The sequence below is a fragment of the Lissotriton vulgaris genome, chromosome 7 (genome assembly GCF_964263255.1).
Source record: "Lissotriton vulgaris chromosome 7, aLisVul1.2, whole genome shotgun sequence".
In the NCBI taxonomy this organism is placed as follows: domain Eukaryota; kingdom Metazoa; phylum Chordata; class Amphibia; order Caudata; family Salamandridae; genus Lissotriton; species Lissotriton vulgaris.
In genome coordinates this window covers 148,622,212-148,640,289 of record NC_141695.1, presented here as the reverse complement: position 1 = coordinate 148,640,289, position 18,078 = coordinate 148,622,212, and the positions used below count along the sequence as shown (strand labels likewise).

The 18,078-nt window shown below is 44.7% G+C and overlaps 1 protein-coding gene across 1 annotated transcript in view; it reads right to left on the bottom strand.

The window, feature by feature from the left end:
- LOC147701029 (phospholipase A2 inhibitor NAI-like) overlaps window positions 1-18,078 on the bottom strand; it is a 205,356-nt gene that overhangs the window by 163,030 nt on the left and 24,248 nt on the right. The window contains exons 2-3 of the mRNA XM_086929841.1: window positions 17,624-17,743; window positions 9,016-9,168 (exon numbers count right to left, since the gene is read on the bottom strand). Of these exons, the coding sequence (XP_086785967.1) occupies window positions 9,016-9,168; window positions 17,624-17,743 (273 nt within the window). The remainder of the gene's footprint in view (window positions 1-9,015; window positions 9,169-17,623; window positions 17,744-18,078) is intronic.

The window sequence follows — 18,078 nt, the reverse complement described above, 5'->3', positions numbered from 1 at the left end:
ACAGAAAAAAGTACATAACCTGCTGCAGCCCAAGACGCCATTCCGCCATCAAACCCCATTAGGGTATTGATGTTATCTTTTTAAACAGATAAGTCTTTAGATTCTTTCTGAAAGAAAGTAATATTGAGTCTCCCTGCCACCTTTAGATTTGAGCTTAAATCTAGGTTGGATCAATTTGCAGGCTTTGCCCGAGCGCAGAGCTCTACCTGGAATGTACTTCCTCAAACGCTCTTTGATATAATTAGGAACCTTTCAAAAAATGGCTTTGTGGGCCATGCAAAGACATTTGAACTGCACTCTAAATTTAATAGGCAGCCAGTGCAGCTTCAAAAGAAGGGGGGTCGCATGAGAGCTCCTCGGCAAGGAATATATCAACCTTGCCGCATCATTCTGCACGACCTGCAGTTTTCTCAGGAGTTTCTGCGGGAGGCCTAGATACAGAGCGTTACCATAGTCCAGCCGAGAGATGACATTGGCGGACACTATGGATTGCAATGTAGAGGCAGACAGAATGGGTACCAGCTTCCGGAGTTGCCTGAACACTCCCACGCAGGAGCCTACCACCACAGAGGCTTGGGGGCCCATAGATAGATCTGCGTCAATCTTCAGGCCTAGACTTTTTACCACTGTTCTGGAAGTTGGCGTTGTCCCTAATTCTGAAGGCCAGAACAGCTTACACCAAGGATTTTCTTGATTGGTAATAACCAGCACCTCCGTTTTCTCAGCATTAACTTTCAGAAGGTTGCTGGTCATCAAATTTACAGTGAATCTAAGCAAGTTATTTACCGATTCCTGTGCCTCTCTAGAATTCTCCAACTGAACCAGCAGTTGGGTGTCGTCGGCGTAGTTAAAAACTTGGCAATTCCTATGCGTTAACTCCTCCACAAGGGGTTGCAGATAGATGTTGAATAACAGGGGAGATAGTGCAGACCCCTGGGGGACACCCCAGGTCACAGTACTAGCCTCGGCTAATTGGTCTCCCAGCTGCACTCTTTGGGTATGGCCAGTGAGGAAGGACTTAAGCCACTTAAATGCTTGTCCTGTTATTTCCAGCTTCGCGATACGGTCAAGCAGAATGGTATGGCTGACCGTAACAAACGCTGCTGACAAATACAATAGAATCAGGGCACAAGGCTGTTTATTGTCTGCCCTGATTCTCAGATCGTAAGCAACCATGGCCATGACCAATTCCGTGCTATGCTGTGATCAGAAGCCGGCCTGCCTTGGGTTAAGTAGACCATGTTCCTCCAAGTAGCCAGCCAGCATATTCAGGACTTGTTTTTCCAAGATCTTTCCTAAGAATGGAAGTTGATAAATAGGCCTGTAGTTCTTTGGAGCCATAATATCCGCTCCTGCTTCCTGCATGGTGTTTTTCTGCGCATCGTATGGAGAGAAGGCGGTTGTGAAGTGACTCCACTTCGCACTGGGCAGAATGCATGGCCATACCTGTGTCAAAGCCCAGCTCACCTGAGTTTCTGTTCAGTTCTGATGGAGGTTGAAGACAGTCTGACCCCACCCTGAAACTGCTTGTTCCAGCACACTAGTTTTAAAACAGTGCACTAAGAACCAGAAGCTCAAGGGAAGGGGGGAAGGAAGACCTCCTTTTTGTATATTTTTCTTTGAAGTAAAAATGTGTCCAGTTGGCGCCCATCTTGGTCGTGCAGCTGCAACTTCTTTTGGGTTCTTCGCAAGTCCCTTCTTAGGTCTTGCAACTCTTTCGGCAGATTGCTATTATGTCCCAATCTCTTTGTCTTCTATCAGGTAATTTCATTTTTGTCTTTAATTTCTCCAGAAAGAGAGTCCATACTTGCATCATGTTCATAGGGGCGTTTCCAAGTTCATCCGGCATCTTCTCTATTATCGAGAACCAGTCAATTTTATTTGTGTTTGTCCAATTTATGAGTTTTTGGTTAATTGTACCTAATTGGCCCTCCGGTATATAAGATGGTTGATATCTTTCCGTACAAAAGTTGAATTTAATATGTTACATCCCGTGATCACTCAAAGGTGTATACTCAATATGAAAACTAACTATTAAGGAAATTAACGGAAGGCATACAATAGTACAATCCAATGTTGATTGGGCATGCGGGCCATAGTAAGTTTTTTTTGGCGGTCGGTCTTCCTCCGTCCTACCATTCAGGACTCGCATACCTAAATACTCAAGATCTGTTACCAATTGGATACCTATTAGATCCTTTCGAATCCTCTCCCTTCCTTGTGACTGTTGCGGAACACTCCAGTACATATTGTCTGCTGTTAGTATTTCGTCTTCCTCTGGTGAAAATATCAAGTTTGAATTAAAATCTCTGTTTAATATTATATTCCATGATGGCTCTGCGGTGCGAAGGCCCGTTATTACTTTGCATAGTAAAGCATTTTTTATCTTTTTAACTCGGAGTTTGGGTTGAGTGTAATAATTAATCAGGATCATCGTCTTGTTATTAGTACCATTTTGTACTGTAAATTTGATTAATTGGATGCTGGTGTCGGGTGATTTGAGCTGCTCCAAATTAATTTTTAAGGCAACGGACACATAGATTGAAAGGCCACCTATGGCGCGACCATCATTTTTACATTTTTCTGCAGCAACAGTATAGTGGACGAAGCCGGCTAAGGGGATATCTTCTTGCGACCATGTTTCTTGCGGGGGCGATTATATCGCATTTAGCCCAAATCATGGTGTCTCTGGCTCACTCTGTTACGACTTCCGCCGTCAACTTTAGGAACTGCATGCAGACATTCGCGGAGTGGATGATTCAGAACTCCCTAAAGCTGAACGGCGATAAAACAGAGATCCTTGTCTTTGGCAAGGACCAGGACATCTGGTCTAGCAAGTGGTGGCCTCCATCTTTGGGAACTTGCCCATCTCCCTCCCAATCGGCCAGAAATCTCGGCGTCATATTTGACACATCACTATCCATGACCCTACAGGTCAACAGAACAGTGGCCACTTGCTGGGGGTCATTAAGATTCTGAAAAGAATCATGCATTACCTCTCCCCCCAAGCACGTAAGCAGACTGTGGTAGCATTAGTGGGTTCCAGATTGGACTATTGTAATGCACTTTATGTAGACTCCAATAAGGGCCTTATTCAGCGCCTTAAGGTCATCCAGAACGCGGCTGCGAGATTTGCCCTGGCTCTACCCAATGCATCTTCGGCTACAATGGCCAGAAAGAGCCTGCACTGGCTCCCTATACAACAGAGGATTTCATTTAAGATCCTGTGTCTGGCTTATACAGCTCTCACAGCTGGTCCTTTGGACCCTTTGGGTTCGCTCTTAACTCGCCATGTGCCCAGTAGGACCCTCAGATCGAAGGAGATGAATCTGCTTGTTGTTCCCCGCATTAGGAAGGTCCGCTGGGGAAGCAGAGCATTTTCCATCGTTGCCCCCCGGCTGTGGAATTCTCTTCCTTTGGAAATTAAGGCCCAGCCCTCTTTGTCCCTATTCAAAAAAGCGCTCAAAACCTGGTGCTTTATCAAGGCCTACCAGTAAGAGAACATTTTTTCTCCAGCTAGCTTCTTTTTGGTTAGGCGCCTTGACACCCATCGGGCTTAGTAGCGCTATACAAATTTGCTTTCATTTCAAGATCAGTGGATTTAATTTCACTTAGGTCCCTAATTTCTGCTAATAGTTTCTAGATATTGCACCTATTCAGAATGTCGTGACAACCCTGTGTCTCATATTCCGGTGTCCAAATAATTTGATGATGATCTTCGCCAGGCTTGGGAGAGCCTATCCTTGATTCCTTGCCATCCACCAGATTTGGCTGCATAATCTCCTTATTCGTTATATAAAAACTTAATTTGCCCTGAATCAAAGTACACTGTGTTTCTGATGTTGGTCTTGATAATTGGCATTGAGGATTTTCTCCAAAATCTTTGACTACTATTTCTGTAACTATTTGTGATGAGGAGACAGTCGTTACCTTTTCCGCTACTTCTCTGCGGTGTTCCATGTGTGATTGACTAATTCCACAATCTAATGCCCCTTTTATTCCAACTGGGTTGTTTGCTACTCGCGGGATTTGAGGTTTTAAAATGGTTATTATCTCGGCTGATTTTGTGATCCTCTCTGTATTGTGGCATCCCGGGACTAAGCGATTATCTTGGGATGGCATACTCTTCTGGATAGCCTTTTGGTGCTTGCTCTGTTTAGAACATGGAACGTTGTTTTTTTCCTGGGTTATGATTTTGTTCGAGTTTTCATCCGAGCCAGTAGTAGATGAATGGTTGGCACTTAAATGCTCTATCTGCTGATTTTTCATCATATATGAGGGGGTTATTACTCTTCCTAATAATTGGGAGTCCTTGGGTTCCTTATTGGTCATTGAAGTAACGTTGGTGGACTTATCATGTCTTCCTGTTGTTTCCAAACTATTTTCCAGTATGCAATCCTCTTTAATTAGTCTTGGGTTTATCTTTGAAAAAATGGGATATATGCTGATACTTGACTGTGGATCAGCATTGCTTTTTTGTTAATGGCTTTCCGTTCTTTTTTTCTTTGTCTCTTTGTTAATGTTTTTTTCTCTGGTTCTGAAACTATTGCCTCGGTCGTAACTAGCTCATTAGAATCTTCCCTACTTATAACATTACCAGACTTGAAGATTCGTTCTTTGTTCGATTGCCCTGGGGAGGGATCATTATTGGTTGATTGCTGCTCAGTTATAGGTGTTCCCAGGCGTCTATCTCTGTGGCAGGATTGATGAGTCGTTTGTTTAGAGTCAGTATCTGTTCTAGTATAATTGGTAAAGAGATCAATTTATCTAGAACTGGTCCACAGGTAGAGGTTGGTTGAGGCTGTGGAATGGTTGTTTGTGCTCTCATAATTAAATTTTTTAGATTGTCTAATTTTATGTTTATCCCAGCTATATATGATCCAATTATATTCATTAAATCAATCTGAATGTCCAATTTATCAGATTGCATTATTAAGGTTGATGTAGACGTTTGTAGTGCTTGTAATAGGGGAGCCACAAAATCCGGAGCCCCTTCATCCTTGGGGGGTTTTGCCTTGGGCTCATTATTTGATGATTTGTGATGCCTCGCATTTACTACTGGTAATATATTTTCACTGAGGTCCGTTGGCCTGAGTTGATTTTCTTTGTAAGACAGGCCAGATGGTTCAGACTCCTCTTCGTTGCTTCCCTTTTCAGTCGCTACAACAGCCTCTTCATAGACTGAATATTTGTCAGCCAGTAGTTCATTGTCTTTGTTTAATGATTGACATGAATTAGGCTGGATATGAATGAGCTCCTTGAAACTTGTATGTAGCAATTGTATATGATTTTGTTGGCTTTTACTCATTGCTTCAGGACTAGGACTAGGCCTGGGATTTTTTATATTTATAGGAAGCTCTTGTTGCGTAGGTAAGCTTTTAGGATCATCAGAGGTCGAATGTATTATCTCAGAGATAATTAGGCTGCTTTTTGTCTCGATTGGGTTTTTTTTGTAGTCTAAATTTTCTAAATTTTCCAGTTGTTCAAGCCCATTAGGTGAATCACAAATTATCGCTAAATTGAAGGTTTAGGTTCCCAGAAGTGGTTGTGTGAGTAGCGTAGACGAACCACTGATTATTCCCTCTGAAACTTTTTAAGGGAGCTATAGGAGTTGATAATCCCAAGACATCCCCTGTTGAAGAAAAAAATACAGAACCCGGATCCTTTAGTAATTGAAATCGTAAGTTCTATGTAATGCTTCTATTTGAAGCAGATTTTTCAAATAAAGAGGCAATTGGTGAATTTAGTGGGTTTTTTAGGGTGTTGCTTGCCTTATTTGCGTTTGTTTTATCTGTTCTTCTCCGTTTGGCAAGACTCCTTTGAGCAGTTGTCCTTTCGCCCGGAGCCTTCCTCACATTGCCAGTCCGCATAATTGATGTTGACTCGGTTTGGGCGCCAGATGTCCAAATGGTTAAGGGTTATGCGCAGGCTGTCCGCTTTACACTGTGCCAAACCCCCAACCTCCAAGCTTCCCAGTACACCTGCTGGGGGAGAGGCTCTGACCGTAGCTCTTCCTCTTCCTTAATATTTGAATTACTCCCTTATACAGTGCTGAAGCCTGTGCCGGGGCCTGGGATATTGCAGTCAGGTGCACATTACTAGCGTGGAGAAGACTGCCTACAGGGGGCAGGGGAGCAAGTTCTTGCCTGGTCTGGTCTTGTCTACGTAACCGCATATGCCACCCGGCGCCAAGCTCACAAGACCCAGACCGCAATGTCCCTTAAGGTCACCTGCACTGCCCCAGAAAACCAATCTCTATGGCTCCTCTGACCAGCTAGTCTCCCCGCTTCTCCAAAACTTACCCGACTCATCCGACTAGGGTTAGCTCACAACGTCACCAGTTATTCCGCTTCCCCGGTTTCGGGTTCTCCACCGTTTGAGTCTTGTATGTGCGTGTTTAGATTCGATATTCCACGACGCAATTTTCTCCGGTGCACCAATGCACCAAATGCACACGGGCGCAACCTCCTGCCCGGGTTCCCCACCATTTGTGACTTATATTTGTGTGTTGAAATTTGATATTCCACGACGCGATTTCTCCCGTGCACCAATGCGCCAATGCACAAATGCACACAGGCGCAACTTCCTGCCCGACTTCACCTGCTGCACCGGAGCCTGCAAGCCGCTGACACCCACCGACCACGGCGGACTGCGGCAGTTTTTTCAGGCAGCACCCACATATGGTTAAACCAGATGCCGCGTTGATTTCCCCGGCAGGTCGGCCTTTCTGTTGATATCCTTACACCTCCTTACTCCCTCCTCACAGGATGCCGGGAGCTTTTTTTTTACCGGGGGCCGAGGGCCGGGTGCCGGGGGCCGGGTGCCGGATGCCGATCAGGGGATCAGGGGGAGCTTTGATGATACTCGGCAGGGCTGCTTCAACTTGCCTGCCCCTTGCCTACCACGCCTGCTCGCCGGCTGCTCTCCTCCGAGGAATGGCGAGTGGAGTCTGGCGTTCAGCGCTTGTTGCTCTCTGCTGCTCTCTGCTGGGACTTATCCACTGACTATGCCAGAAAACCTCAGAGTCATCATTTATAACAAGTTCATGCTACATAAGATCTTCAAGTGTCTACTCTAAATGGGGTGGAAGAATGCTTGCATACTGGGGTGGAAAGCTATCTTGTACTTCGGTCACAATCCACCTTGCAGCAATTCAGGAAGGAGCTGAAGACCTGCCTATTTCCACACCACGGTGAAACACCTTAGACCTCTTCCCCAGGCTGATGGACTCCTCCCCCCCTAAGACACCCTCGGGTATTGCTCGCTTAATAAACCTTTTTCATTCTCATACTCTTTCACACATGATGAACCATGACCCAGGGACCCATCACTAGCTCACTGGATAATGGCAATGCTCCCTCCGACCGAATCTTCAAACAATACAGAACCCCACAGCCAGACTCATCCTCAACCTCCTCGATGAAACTACATCCCAGCCCACCTAATGCAACTCCATTGGCTCTCGGTTCAGAAGTGATGTCAATTCAAGCTACTGCCACACACATACAAGGTTCTACATAACCAAAGACACACCCACATTAAGTACCACATGAACTTCCACCAACTGTTGACATTACAGTCCACCTCCCTATGTCTTGCTTGCACTCTCGCATCTACTAAAGCAGATTAGTGGGCGCTCTTTCTCCTACATCGCAGCAAAGACCTAGAACAGCTTCCCCACACAGCTCTGGGACATCAACTCACTTCTGGAATTCCGACGGGCCATCTAAACCTGGCTGTATGACTATTAGCAAATCAGTTACCATCTCAATTTCTGGATCATTGCAGAATAATGATGTCCAACTGTATTTGGCAATACCTTTCCAATTCAAATATAAAAAGAGAGAGTGTTCCTTTCATGCCTCCACCTATTTGCTGCCTTTTATGAGCTGCATTTTTTTAAAATTACACAAACCCTATGATTCTGAGAATTGCAGGGTTTGTCACCTTAAAAGGGTTTTTAACCTCATGTCCTCAATTTGCTGACACAGCTACAGATTTGTTAAATAGAGTTGTTGATGTTGTCAGTTACATAGAGGGGAAGGCCAATACACATTGCTTAAAATATGTAGGCAGAGGTGGGTAGAGGATATCCCTTTAGACCCCTGGGGCATATTTATTAGCCTCTTGCAGCACTGGAGCATCACTTTTTGTGACGCTCCAGCACGCAAAGCTTGAAATCATATCTACAAGGTCACGCAAGGTCAATTTGCATGGCTTTGAATGACCACCTAGATATGGAGTTAGGCAAGGCAGTGCAAATCATTCTGCCTTGTGCTACCTTACTCTGTCCATGGGGGGAATTCCATGGACTTTGAAGAGGGTTTTCCCATGCAACACCCACAGATTTTGATACTTCCCCAGATTTACAAAACCATGTAAACCTGGGAATGCACCAAAAGCTTATACTTCCCAAGGTAAGGCGGAACAAAGAAATACATTAATTCGTCCTACAGCACACATACAAAGAAGAAAAATCCTCCAATGGTTGTTTTTGTGCAGGAAGATGCCCTTTCTGCATAAAGACAATCCTGCCGACAACACAGGCCCCCTTGCACCATGATGAAAGGGTGCCTGCATCATCACTAAGCTGCTGAAAGGGTGCCTGTGCATGGAGAAAGGAGAGGAATGGAGAGGAATGCCCTGCATCCGTTAAATATTGTCCATTCCTGCCCTTTCACTTTAATGCAGGACAGTTCAGCAAGGTGATTTGCTGAGCTTCTATAGACCAAAGTCCCTTAGGTGAGGTCCTTGGTGACTGGGGAGATGTGCAGTTCTATTGGCTGACATGAATTAATGGACAAGTGCATGCCTCCCAGTAGTCCTCATGGCTGCTCAGGCCTAGAGACTTTAAGCACAAAGACAGCTTCCTGCAATAATTCCTACTGAAACACAAGCCATGAAGAAGAAATGTGCCCTGTCTCTCATTGTGAGATAAGGTTTCCAGTCTGACATGCAACCTTAACCCTTCACAAGTGTGTCAAGAGCTCCCCATACACCTTGGAAATAACATACCTTCCAATTCATCTCTGTCCTGGCCGCACGTTGTCACAAAACTCAGGTAAAACTCAGAATTCCTGACGGAGTGGTCAGAAGCTTCACAGACAAACGGAGGCATTTCCTGAGTATTTTGACATGCCCTCACAACCGTTAGACGGGTATCACTACCTGTTGGGAAAACGTTTTGTAAGAACACAACAGAGACTCTGGATGTAGGATTTCACGATACCCACTAATATGTATTTATTCAATGATAATGTGTTGTTACATAGTATGTCTACTGCTAACACCAGTAAATAGCAAATGCTACTTTGACCCAAAGTAATAGTACTCAATTACCCACCTTCAAACGGTGGCACACTGAGACATCCAGGGGAGGGGACTTTGGGGGATGTTCGAACCCCTGCCCTTCCTATTACTACATGCTTTGTATCAAACCACAGGCAAGCTGCATCCAAGATTTTCTGAGTCAAATTACCTCCATAAAAAGAGATAACTGTTAGTTTCTCTGAGCACCCTCTAGTGGCCATGAAGCCTCTGATTAGCACCAGTGGACTTAGTACCTGCAGTGGTTAGAAAAGAATACATGGGTCCAGCAGCAAAGACCTTGTGAGAGATGGGAAACAGAAGTCACATGCCTTGGGTTAGCTGCTAGCTGCTGGGACATGGTTCCAGGCTATGGCCCACAAGTGTAATCACAATGCAAACCATTGAGAAGGGTTACTAATAGCACCATCAGAGCTGCAAACAGTTAACATAACAGCTGGAGTGTTTCAGATTACAGGAAGGTAATGTGCCAGATTTCACATAATTGGGTCAAGGGCAGATTGGCAAAATGACAGTGTGTGCCCAATGGCAGAAACTGTGGCCATTCAGTTTTACAACTGATATAGTAGAAAATTCCATTAATCCTTTCTTTGCTAGGCCCCCCCCCACGTGCTAAGCCTTTTTTTTGACTATTTGAGGTAGCTTGCACGTAGGCCCCTGTAACATTTGTCCACATAAGGTATCAACACTAAATTTGAGACCTTTTCTTCCAAAATAATGAGAATTTTAAAGGTACCCAGGGTTTGGGGATTCCCCCGGAAGGGAACCAGAAATTAGCCAAAATACAGCATTTTTTTTTTTGCTGCAGAAGAGAGGTATCAACAATCACCATCTTCCCACCTTTCAGGAACAGGCAGACATTTGTAAGAAAACCACAATTTTGTACACCGTTTTGGCATTCAACCCACCCCACATTCCCAAAAGTCTTCCTATGAAAATGGTACCTGACTTTAGTGGGTAGGCCTGGTGCCCGTGACAGACAACGGGCCGATACGCAACATGGACACACCACATTTTTACAGAGAAACCTGACCATTTTTTTACAAAAATGCCTAGCTGTGGGTTTTGAACCCTATATATTTTTGAAAACTAGACACCCGGTGTAAACAAGGATAGATAGAATTTGTGGTCTCACTGGTTTATGTTCCATTGCAAATCTCAAACTTAGCAAAAAAAATATTTTCCTCACATTCTGTGATGGAAAGTTCTGGAATCTGCATGGATCCACAATATTTTACCCACCTGCATTCTCCAAAGTATTCCGATGAAAATGGTACCTCACTTGTGTGGGTGGGCCAAGTGTTCGCGGCTGGGCCCAACACTTATTGTGTAGACATTGGGGGATCGACACAACCCATACCTCCTTGGACTCCTGATGCGATCCCAAAGCAGGGATTCACTAGGGAGGGGTACCATTGGAAAGGGGAGATTCTCCCCTTTCCAATTATACCTATCCTATCTTTTTATATGCTCGGGGGCTGAGATAGCATCCTGAGAACGTAGAAAGTTTATTGGCTCATTTAAGTTTCAGTTTCACTGAAATGATGTCTGCGCAACATGCGCGCTGATCATCATTAAAGTGAAACCACAACCACAGCCTCAGAGGGATTTCCAGTGCCGTGTGTAAGGACGGCTGGCAGCCATCCTGCGCACATGAGCACCGTGGTACAAGACGGCTCCTTGCTGTCCTGCACATGGAAGGGGTTAATCCCTGTGGGCTTTATTCTCCCGGACCCCTTAATATCATCACCCTAGGCCAGGTCAGGTGGCTTAGTAGATTAATGCAGCCACTGTAGGGGCCTGTGTTTAACCTCAGGTCCATTCAGCCTTGCATTCTTCTGGGGTGGAGAACATGAGAACCAATGAGTTGGGTAACGATAAACATCTATTATTCAGCACCAAGAGGCTTTTTTGGGTGAGCGTGTGCTTTATAATTAAACATGTTATGTTATGATGCTTTTGAGGCTGCTCCTAGGCAGCAGGTGTTGAGGTGTCAATATGTTCATATATGAATGTGTTCTCTGTGTGCATCCAATCAATTAAGGCTTGCATTGAAACTATAATTCAGGACACTCACCAAGTGTGTTGTTCTCAAGTTTTTCAAGTTTAAATACTTTATTCGACAACATTGTCATAAAAGCTTTCTTCCCTAAACTAGACAGAATAAATACTAATCTAATAATAAAAACGTATTAAATACCATACATTTGTACATTGTTGGCGAATAAGGATCTTTAAAATTTACAGATTCTTTTTTAAAAGGAGTATCATCACAGACCAAAGGAAGCTCATGTAGTTCATGGGGGTTTTAAAGTGCGCGTGCGTATTATCCAGGCCCATCCCAGGAATTTAGCCACAGCAATTGCAAGTTGAGGTGCACAATTTGATTTCAGGACCCTAAAAGCCTCAATACATCTCCTTGTGCCCAAGTTTCTGCATGCCGGTTTCAGCCACCTATTCCTTGGGGCAGCGTATAGTGGACATATAAATAAAAAGTGCAAAATATCTTCTACATGGGATTTACAATGGAAGCATGTGTTTACATTAGCTGGGGACCACTTAACAGTAAAATCATTTAGGGGCAAGGTGCCGACTCTGAACTGGAAATACAATTTCCTATCTAGAGGCTTGGAGATCAAATCCCAATACTGTTCAAACATTGGGGAGGTTTTTAACTCCAGGAACTGGGATGTCAAGGCAGGAGATTGGCTAGAGGTCAGTGCAGCATTATTTATCATGTCCCAGTATAACTTTTTTAATGTGGTCTTTGAAGGAAAGTCATCTGGGTCTGTTACGGACCACAAGTGTTCAAGGTGCAATTTTTGAAGTAATTTCCTCACTTCTTTTAGCCAAACTACTTTATGGAAGATATCAGAGTTATCAACGTCCAATAAGGCAGCAGCATAATGTCTCAACTCCGGGGTGGATTTTATACGCCTCCAATATAGAAGGGGGCGAAGTCTGATCATGTCCTCAATCCTTTTCCTCACCAGGTCGTAATGGAGAGGAGTAGAGGGGGTGCTCTGTGGAACCCCGATCAAGCCCCGCAGGAATTTATTTTCTGCCACTGTTAAAACAATCAAATTGGTGAAACCCCAAAGTTCTGAACCATAAAGGCATGCACCCAGCACTTTCATGCCATAGATCTCCAATGTTGGCTGTGTTGGCTTTGTAAATGAAGATTTATACTTTTTGGCTATTGCCCATGCCAACTGATTAAATTTTAACAATACAAAGTCCATGTGGGATCTCCAATTCATACTAGCGTTCAGGGAGATGCCTAGATAAGTGAAGGCATCCACTTCTTCCAGGAAAGCCCCGTTGTAAACCATTTTCCCCTTGAATTTCTTGGAGGGATTCAGATTCATGAATTTTGTCTTTGATGTATTTATTTCTAAGCCCCGGATCCGGCAGAATTCGCCAAAAGCGTTTATTGTCTTATGTAGACCACTAGGGGTCCGCGAGACCAGCAAGGTATCGTTTGCAAACATAAGTACTGGAACTCGCTTCCCATCTAGTAATGGAGCATCCGTCGGAACTTGCTTCAGGAAATCCACAATGCCATTTATGTAGAGGGAAAATAACGTGGGGGCCAGGACACAGCCCTGTCTTACACCTCTCTCAACAGGGAAGGTTTCCGTGACCTCCCCCTGGGCTCCCCACCTAATCCGGGCATAATTGTTCTCGTGGAGTCTTACAAGCAAAGTTAGTAATTCCGGGCTTATTCCTAAATCCCTTAAGACATCCCAAAGTTTTTGCCGGGGAACTAAATCAAACGCGGACTTCAGGTCAACGAAAACAGCGAACAGAGGACCATTTAGCAGGGTGGCATTTTTCCAGTATAAAGTTAAAAAGTGGAACACCTGGTCGACAGAGCTGGTTAAAGGGCGAAATCCCGCTTGATAAGGCGAAAGAATGTCCTTGTCAACTATCCAGGCTTGTAACTTGTTTTGAACCAGCCTGCCCATCAACTTTTGGGCACAGTCGATGAGGCTGATTGGCCTGTAGTTGCTTGCTATAGCCTTATCTCCTTTTTTGTAAACTGGGATTATTTCTGCTCCTTTCCATGTTGTAGGAATCTTTGCCCCCTGAGCGATAGCATTCCCAAACCATACAAAATATTTACACCAGCTATCTCTGTCTAATAGAAAAACATCAGCCGGTATGCCATCAATGCCTGGTGCCCTGCCTCTGGTCACTCCATCCATTGCCTCATGTACATCTTTTAATGTGAATAATTCATTGACAAAAAATACCCTTTCTAGAGGGGGAACTGTCTGAAGGCCTGTGTTGTCAGCATATTGGGGTTTGAAAAAGTCAACCCAGGACTCCTTAGGAACATGATTTTTTGGGCATTCCGCTACACCCCCTGAGCCCCACTTTAATATGGCCCAAAACTCTTTCTGGTGTTTATCAACACATGCCTTCTTCAGATCTAACCAAAGATTCTCATCCCATTGCTTTTTTGCCTTTAACTGGGTTTTTCTGCATTCGTCCCTGGCTTTTAAAACTCCCGTTTTGAATCTTAAAGCATTACTAAGATTATGTCTTGCTATTCTACATGATTGATCGTACCAACCCTTCTTTATGGGTTGTCCATTACCCTTCTTCTTCTTGCTTGTTTTCAGGAATAGCTTCTGAATACTAGCAAAAAACTTTGGCTGTGACTCTTCAATCATCACTTTAAAATTTTCATCATTTGTTAAAACCTGTAGTCTGGCGACTTCATCGATAACTAGCCCCTCAAGGACCTGCCTATCCTCTGCATTGGCTACTAAAGTTGCCCATCTAACATGACGAAGATTATTTGATGAAACAACATCTGAAGTCATAAAGTTCTTAGCTGGATTTTCTGCCATTATTTTTTGTTCCAGGTTGAATAGTAAAGACAAAGGGTTGTGATCACTCTCCAACCTAGATATGACCTGCATGTCGATCACTTTACTCCAGGCTCTAACATCTATCAGAATATAATCAATCCTACTACTTGATCTTAGGTTATCAAAGGTATGCCTACCCTGAATATCCGAAGGAGTGCGGCCATTGGCAGCCCTCAATCCTCTGGATAGGCATAAGCTTTTAACCTGAATAGCTACTTCTGTCCATTTTTTAACCACTGGAATGTCTAACTGAGGAATTCCCCATTTGGTGTCTTCTTCATATGTCAGCTCATTATCCTCGCAACCTAGGGGTTCAAATGTTGTGTTTAGGTCTCCTCCCACCAATATATTGAACTGGGTAGATATCGTCTCTAGATCAACATCTAAATCTCCTACTATATCTGAGGATATGCCCCCTTGCGTTCCCCTAGCATAGATATTGTATATTGCCAGCTTGCAACCATCGTTACAAGTGAGCAGTATAGAAAGTAGGTCGCTATTGGAGATATGGTTCTGCTTGAAGGTGCATTGCAGAGCTTGCCGTATCCAAATAATTAGACCCCCTGAAGGGCGTCCCCTTGTATTCTTTTTCGCGGGCACATAATAGTTTAGAAATCCCAAACGAAAGATTGGTGACACTGACCATGTCTCCTGTAGCAGCACAATGTCATGAGAATCTATAAAGTCGCACCATTCTGGGGTCTCTATTTTATGTTGGATACCTGCGATATTCCAAGAGATGATCTTGATGGGACTTTCCCTTTCCATATTCCTCTTATTTAAGGGAATAGTCAGGTTAGGGGAAGGCGCATCAGGTGGAGACCTTGCTTCAACTAGTTTGATACCAGATTGAGCAGCAAATGAGCTGCTCTCTACTGGTTTAGGGCTATAACCTCTAGGTTCAAGTATCCTAGTCTCTCCGCGATCTATTTCTTTTGACATGGGAGTACTGGGATTCCCGTGCTTGACCTCTGCCCTACACTCATCGGGTTTTCCAGTCAGTCACATTGGCATAATCCTGATATGGCAGCAAACCTATTTTCTATCGCAATTTCCCAGTTATTTTTGTTTGCCGGGTATTTGGCTTTTCTTATTACAGGGTTCCATTTAGTTTTTAACAATGTTGGATTTATGGTGTTTCCCTTTTTTGTATAAAAGAAATCCAACGTTAATGGCACAATTTCTGTAGATCTACGCTGGGGGGGGGTATATATTAGCTAGTATGTTTGGTAGGACTTCAGGATCCGAGAGGTGCAACACCACGCAATCCCCCCTAAACTTTTTAATGCCACCCCCAATCCATTCAACCCTTCTAGCTTTTACTACTTCCTGTGCCAACTGGTCCCTGCCTCCTGGTTTAAAAGCCATATTCTTTGATAACCAATGAAGTGATTTGTTAATCAAAGAAGGGATATTCTCCTCTTGTCCTGGTTCTAATTGGGGACAATTTGCTAGGACCAGTATTAAAGGGGACGCTTCCACTATTAGTTCTACAGGACCTTTATCTATATTCTCTATCTCATTGGAATTTCTAGTAGCAGGCCCTGCAGAATCCTCAACCATGGGAGCTGGGTTTAGAATTCCCATCCCCTCTCCCCCTTGTCCCGACCGGGACGTGGTGTTTTGGGAAGTGTTTGCGGCAATATCTGGGCAAACTACGGCTTTAGTAATTTTCGGATCTGCCATAGCCAAATTTGTTGGGATAGACTTGAGTGTTTCTACTATAGTTTTTTGCAAAAGCGATCCCAATCTAGTGACCTCTGCTGTAAGCAGGTCAATTTTACTTAGAAGTGGTTTAGTAATCGTTTTAATTTTATTATCTATGGCATTCAGTAGCTTTTTGAATTGATCTTCATCTAGATGAATTACACCTCCCCCATTGTTCCCAATGTCATCGCCATTTTTATCCTCAGAGGAGGCCTCAGGGCATTTTTTACCTGATCTAAGTCCGCCCCTTTTTGGTATGTTTTTACCCTTACCCTTTGTTACTCTAGGGGCTGGCACCGGTGTAGGAGTTTCCTCTTCTAAGGTATTAGTTTCAACATCAGTTGTGCATTCTGGAGCTGGTTCATTAATCTCGACTAATAATTGGGTCAGTGGGTTATTATCAGGGGTTTGGAAAACCTCATTACTAATGTCAAGAACTGAAACTAGTAGGGGTGTATTGTCAATGAGCAAGTCCGGCGAATAGCTAAGACCCAGAGATGACCTCCTATCCTGGTTAATTTTGGCAACTTTCTGTACCATGTAATTGTCTATTGTGTTAAGTGGAGCAGAAGATGCTTTGGCTTTAGACATGTTAATATCAACAATGGTAGTCCTTGGGAAGAAAGTCAATATGATGATCCAGAAGATTGCAGGAATGGGAGGGTGGCAGCACTTACTTGGGTGAAATTGGACAGCGTTCTTGGCCCTGCTCCTGCCTCTTCGTGCCGATGAGGGCCGTAGAGGGCCCGCCCTTTGCCCGGGCTTCGCCCCGGGCGCTCCCCGCGCGCGACTCGCGGGGCGAGAGGTGTTGCACTCCTTTTACGCGCCTCCGGGCGCTCTGCTGGCGTCACTGCCGCCGGGGCACCTGGGAATTGTAGTTCCCAGCCCACTCGGCGCCGTCGATCGAGATGTGGGTGTTCGTTGCGCCGTTTCCCTCACGGCGGTGCTGATGCACAGGACTGGCTGCCCAAAGGTGGTAAGTTCAACAAGCCAATTCCCTCACGGCAGTGCTGATGCACAGGACTGGCTGCCCAAAGGTGGTAGGTTCAACAAGCCATTTCCCTCACGGCAGTGCTGATGCACAGGACTGGCTGCCCAAAGGTGGTAGGTTCAACAAGCCGTTTCCCTCACGGCGCTACTATCTGCCTCTGTAAGCCCCCAGTGCACGCTCGGCGCTGCACTCCTTTTACGCGCCTCCGGGCGCTCTGCTGGCGTCACGGCCGCCGGGGCACCTGGGAATTGTAGTTCCCAGCCCACTCGGCGCCGTCGATCGAGATGTGGGTGTTTGTTGCGCCGTTTCCCTCACGGCGGTGCTGATGCACAGGACTGGCTGCCCAAAGGTGGTAGGTTCAACAAGCCGTTTCCCTCACGGCGCTACTATCTGCCTCAGGTGACTAAGGTGGCTTAGTAGATTAATGCAGCCACTGTAGGGGCCTGTGTTTAACCTCAGGTCCATTCAGCTTGCATCCTTCTGGGGTGGAGAACATGAGAACCATGAGTTGGGTAACGATAAACATCTATTATTCAGCACCAAGAGGCTTTTTTGGGTGAACGTGTGCTTTATAATCAAACATGTTATGTTATGATGCTTTTGAGGCTGCTCCTGGGCAGCAGGTGTTGAGGTGTCAATATGTTCATATATGAATGTGTTCTCTGTGTGCATCCAATCAATTAAGGCTTGCATTGAAACTATAATTCAGGACACTCACCAAGTGTGTTGTTCTCATATCCCTGGATGCACAGGTCGTCAACCTTATCGCACTTTTTCATGGAGCCTTGACAGCTGGCCGAACCATGACCTAAGCACGTCTCACAGCTCAAAGAGTATCCTAGAAAGGAATGGCAGATGTCATTTATAAGGTTCTAGCACCACACATGTTCTTCAACTTTTCTATACGGGACAGGACTCCAAATCAATGTCCTTCACCGCAAATGAGAGTATGCGAAGCAAAGACAGCATGCACATTTAAGGCAAAAATACAAACCCCACAATCAAAATCTCAAGCAATTCAAAGCACACTCTACACAAATTACAATGTGCACTAAGCAAAAGAGGAGATCTGACCTAAAGGCCAGAGTTGCCTACTTTGGAACTGGGGAACCAGATTTGAGTACCGGCGACTGTTAAACAGCCTGTAATTCTGGGTAAATCAAAAAATCCTGA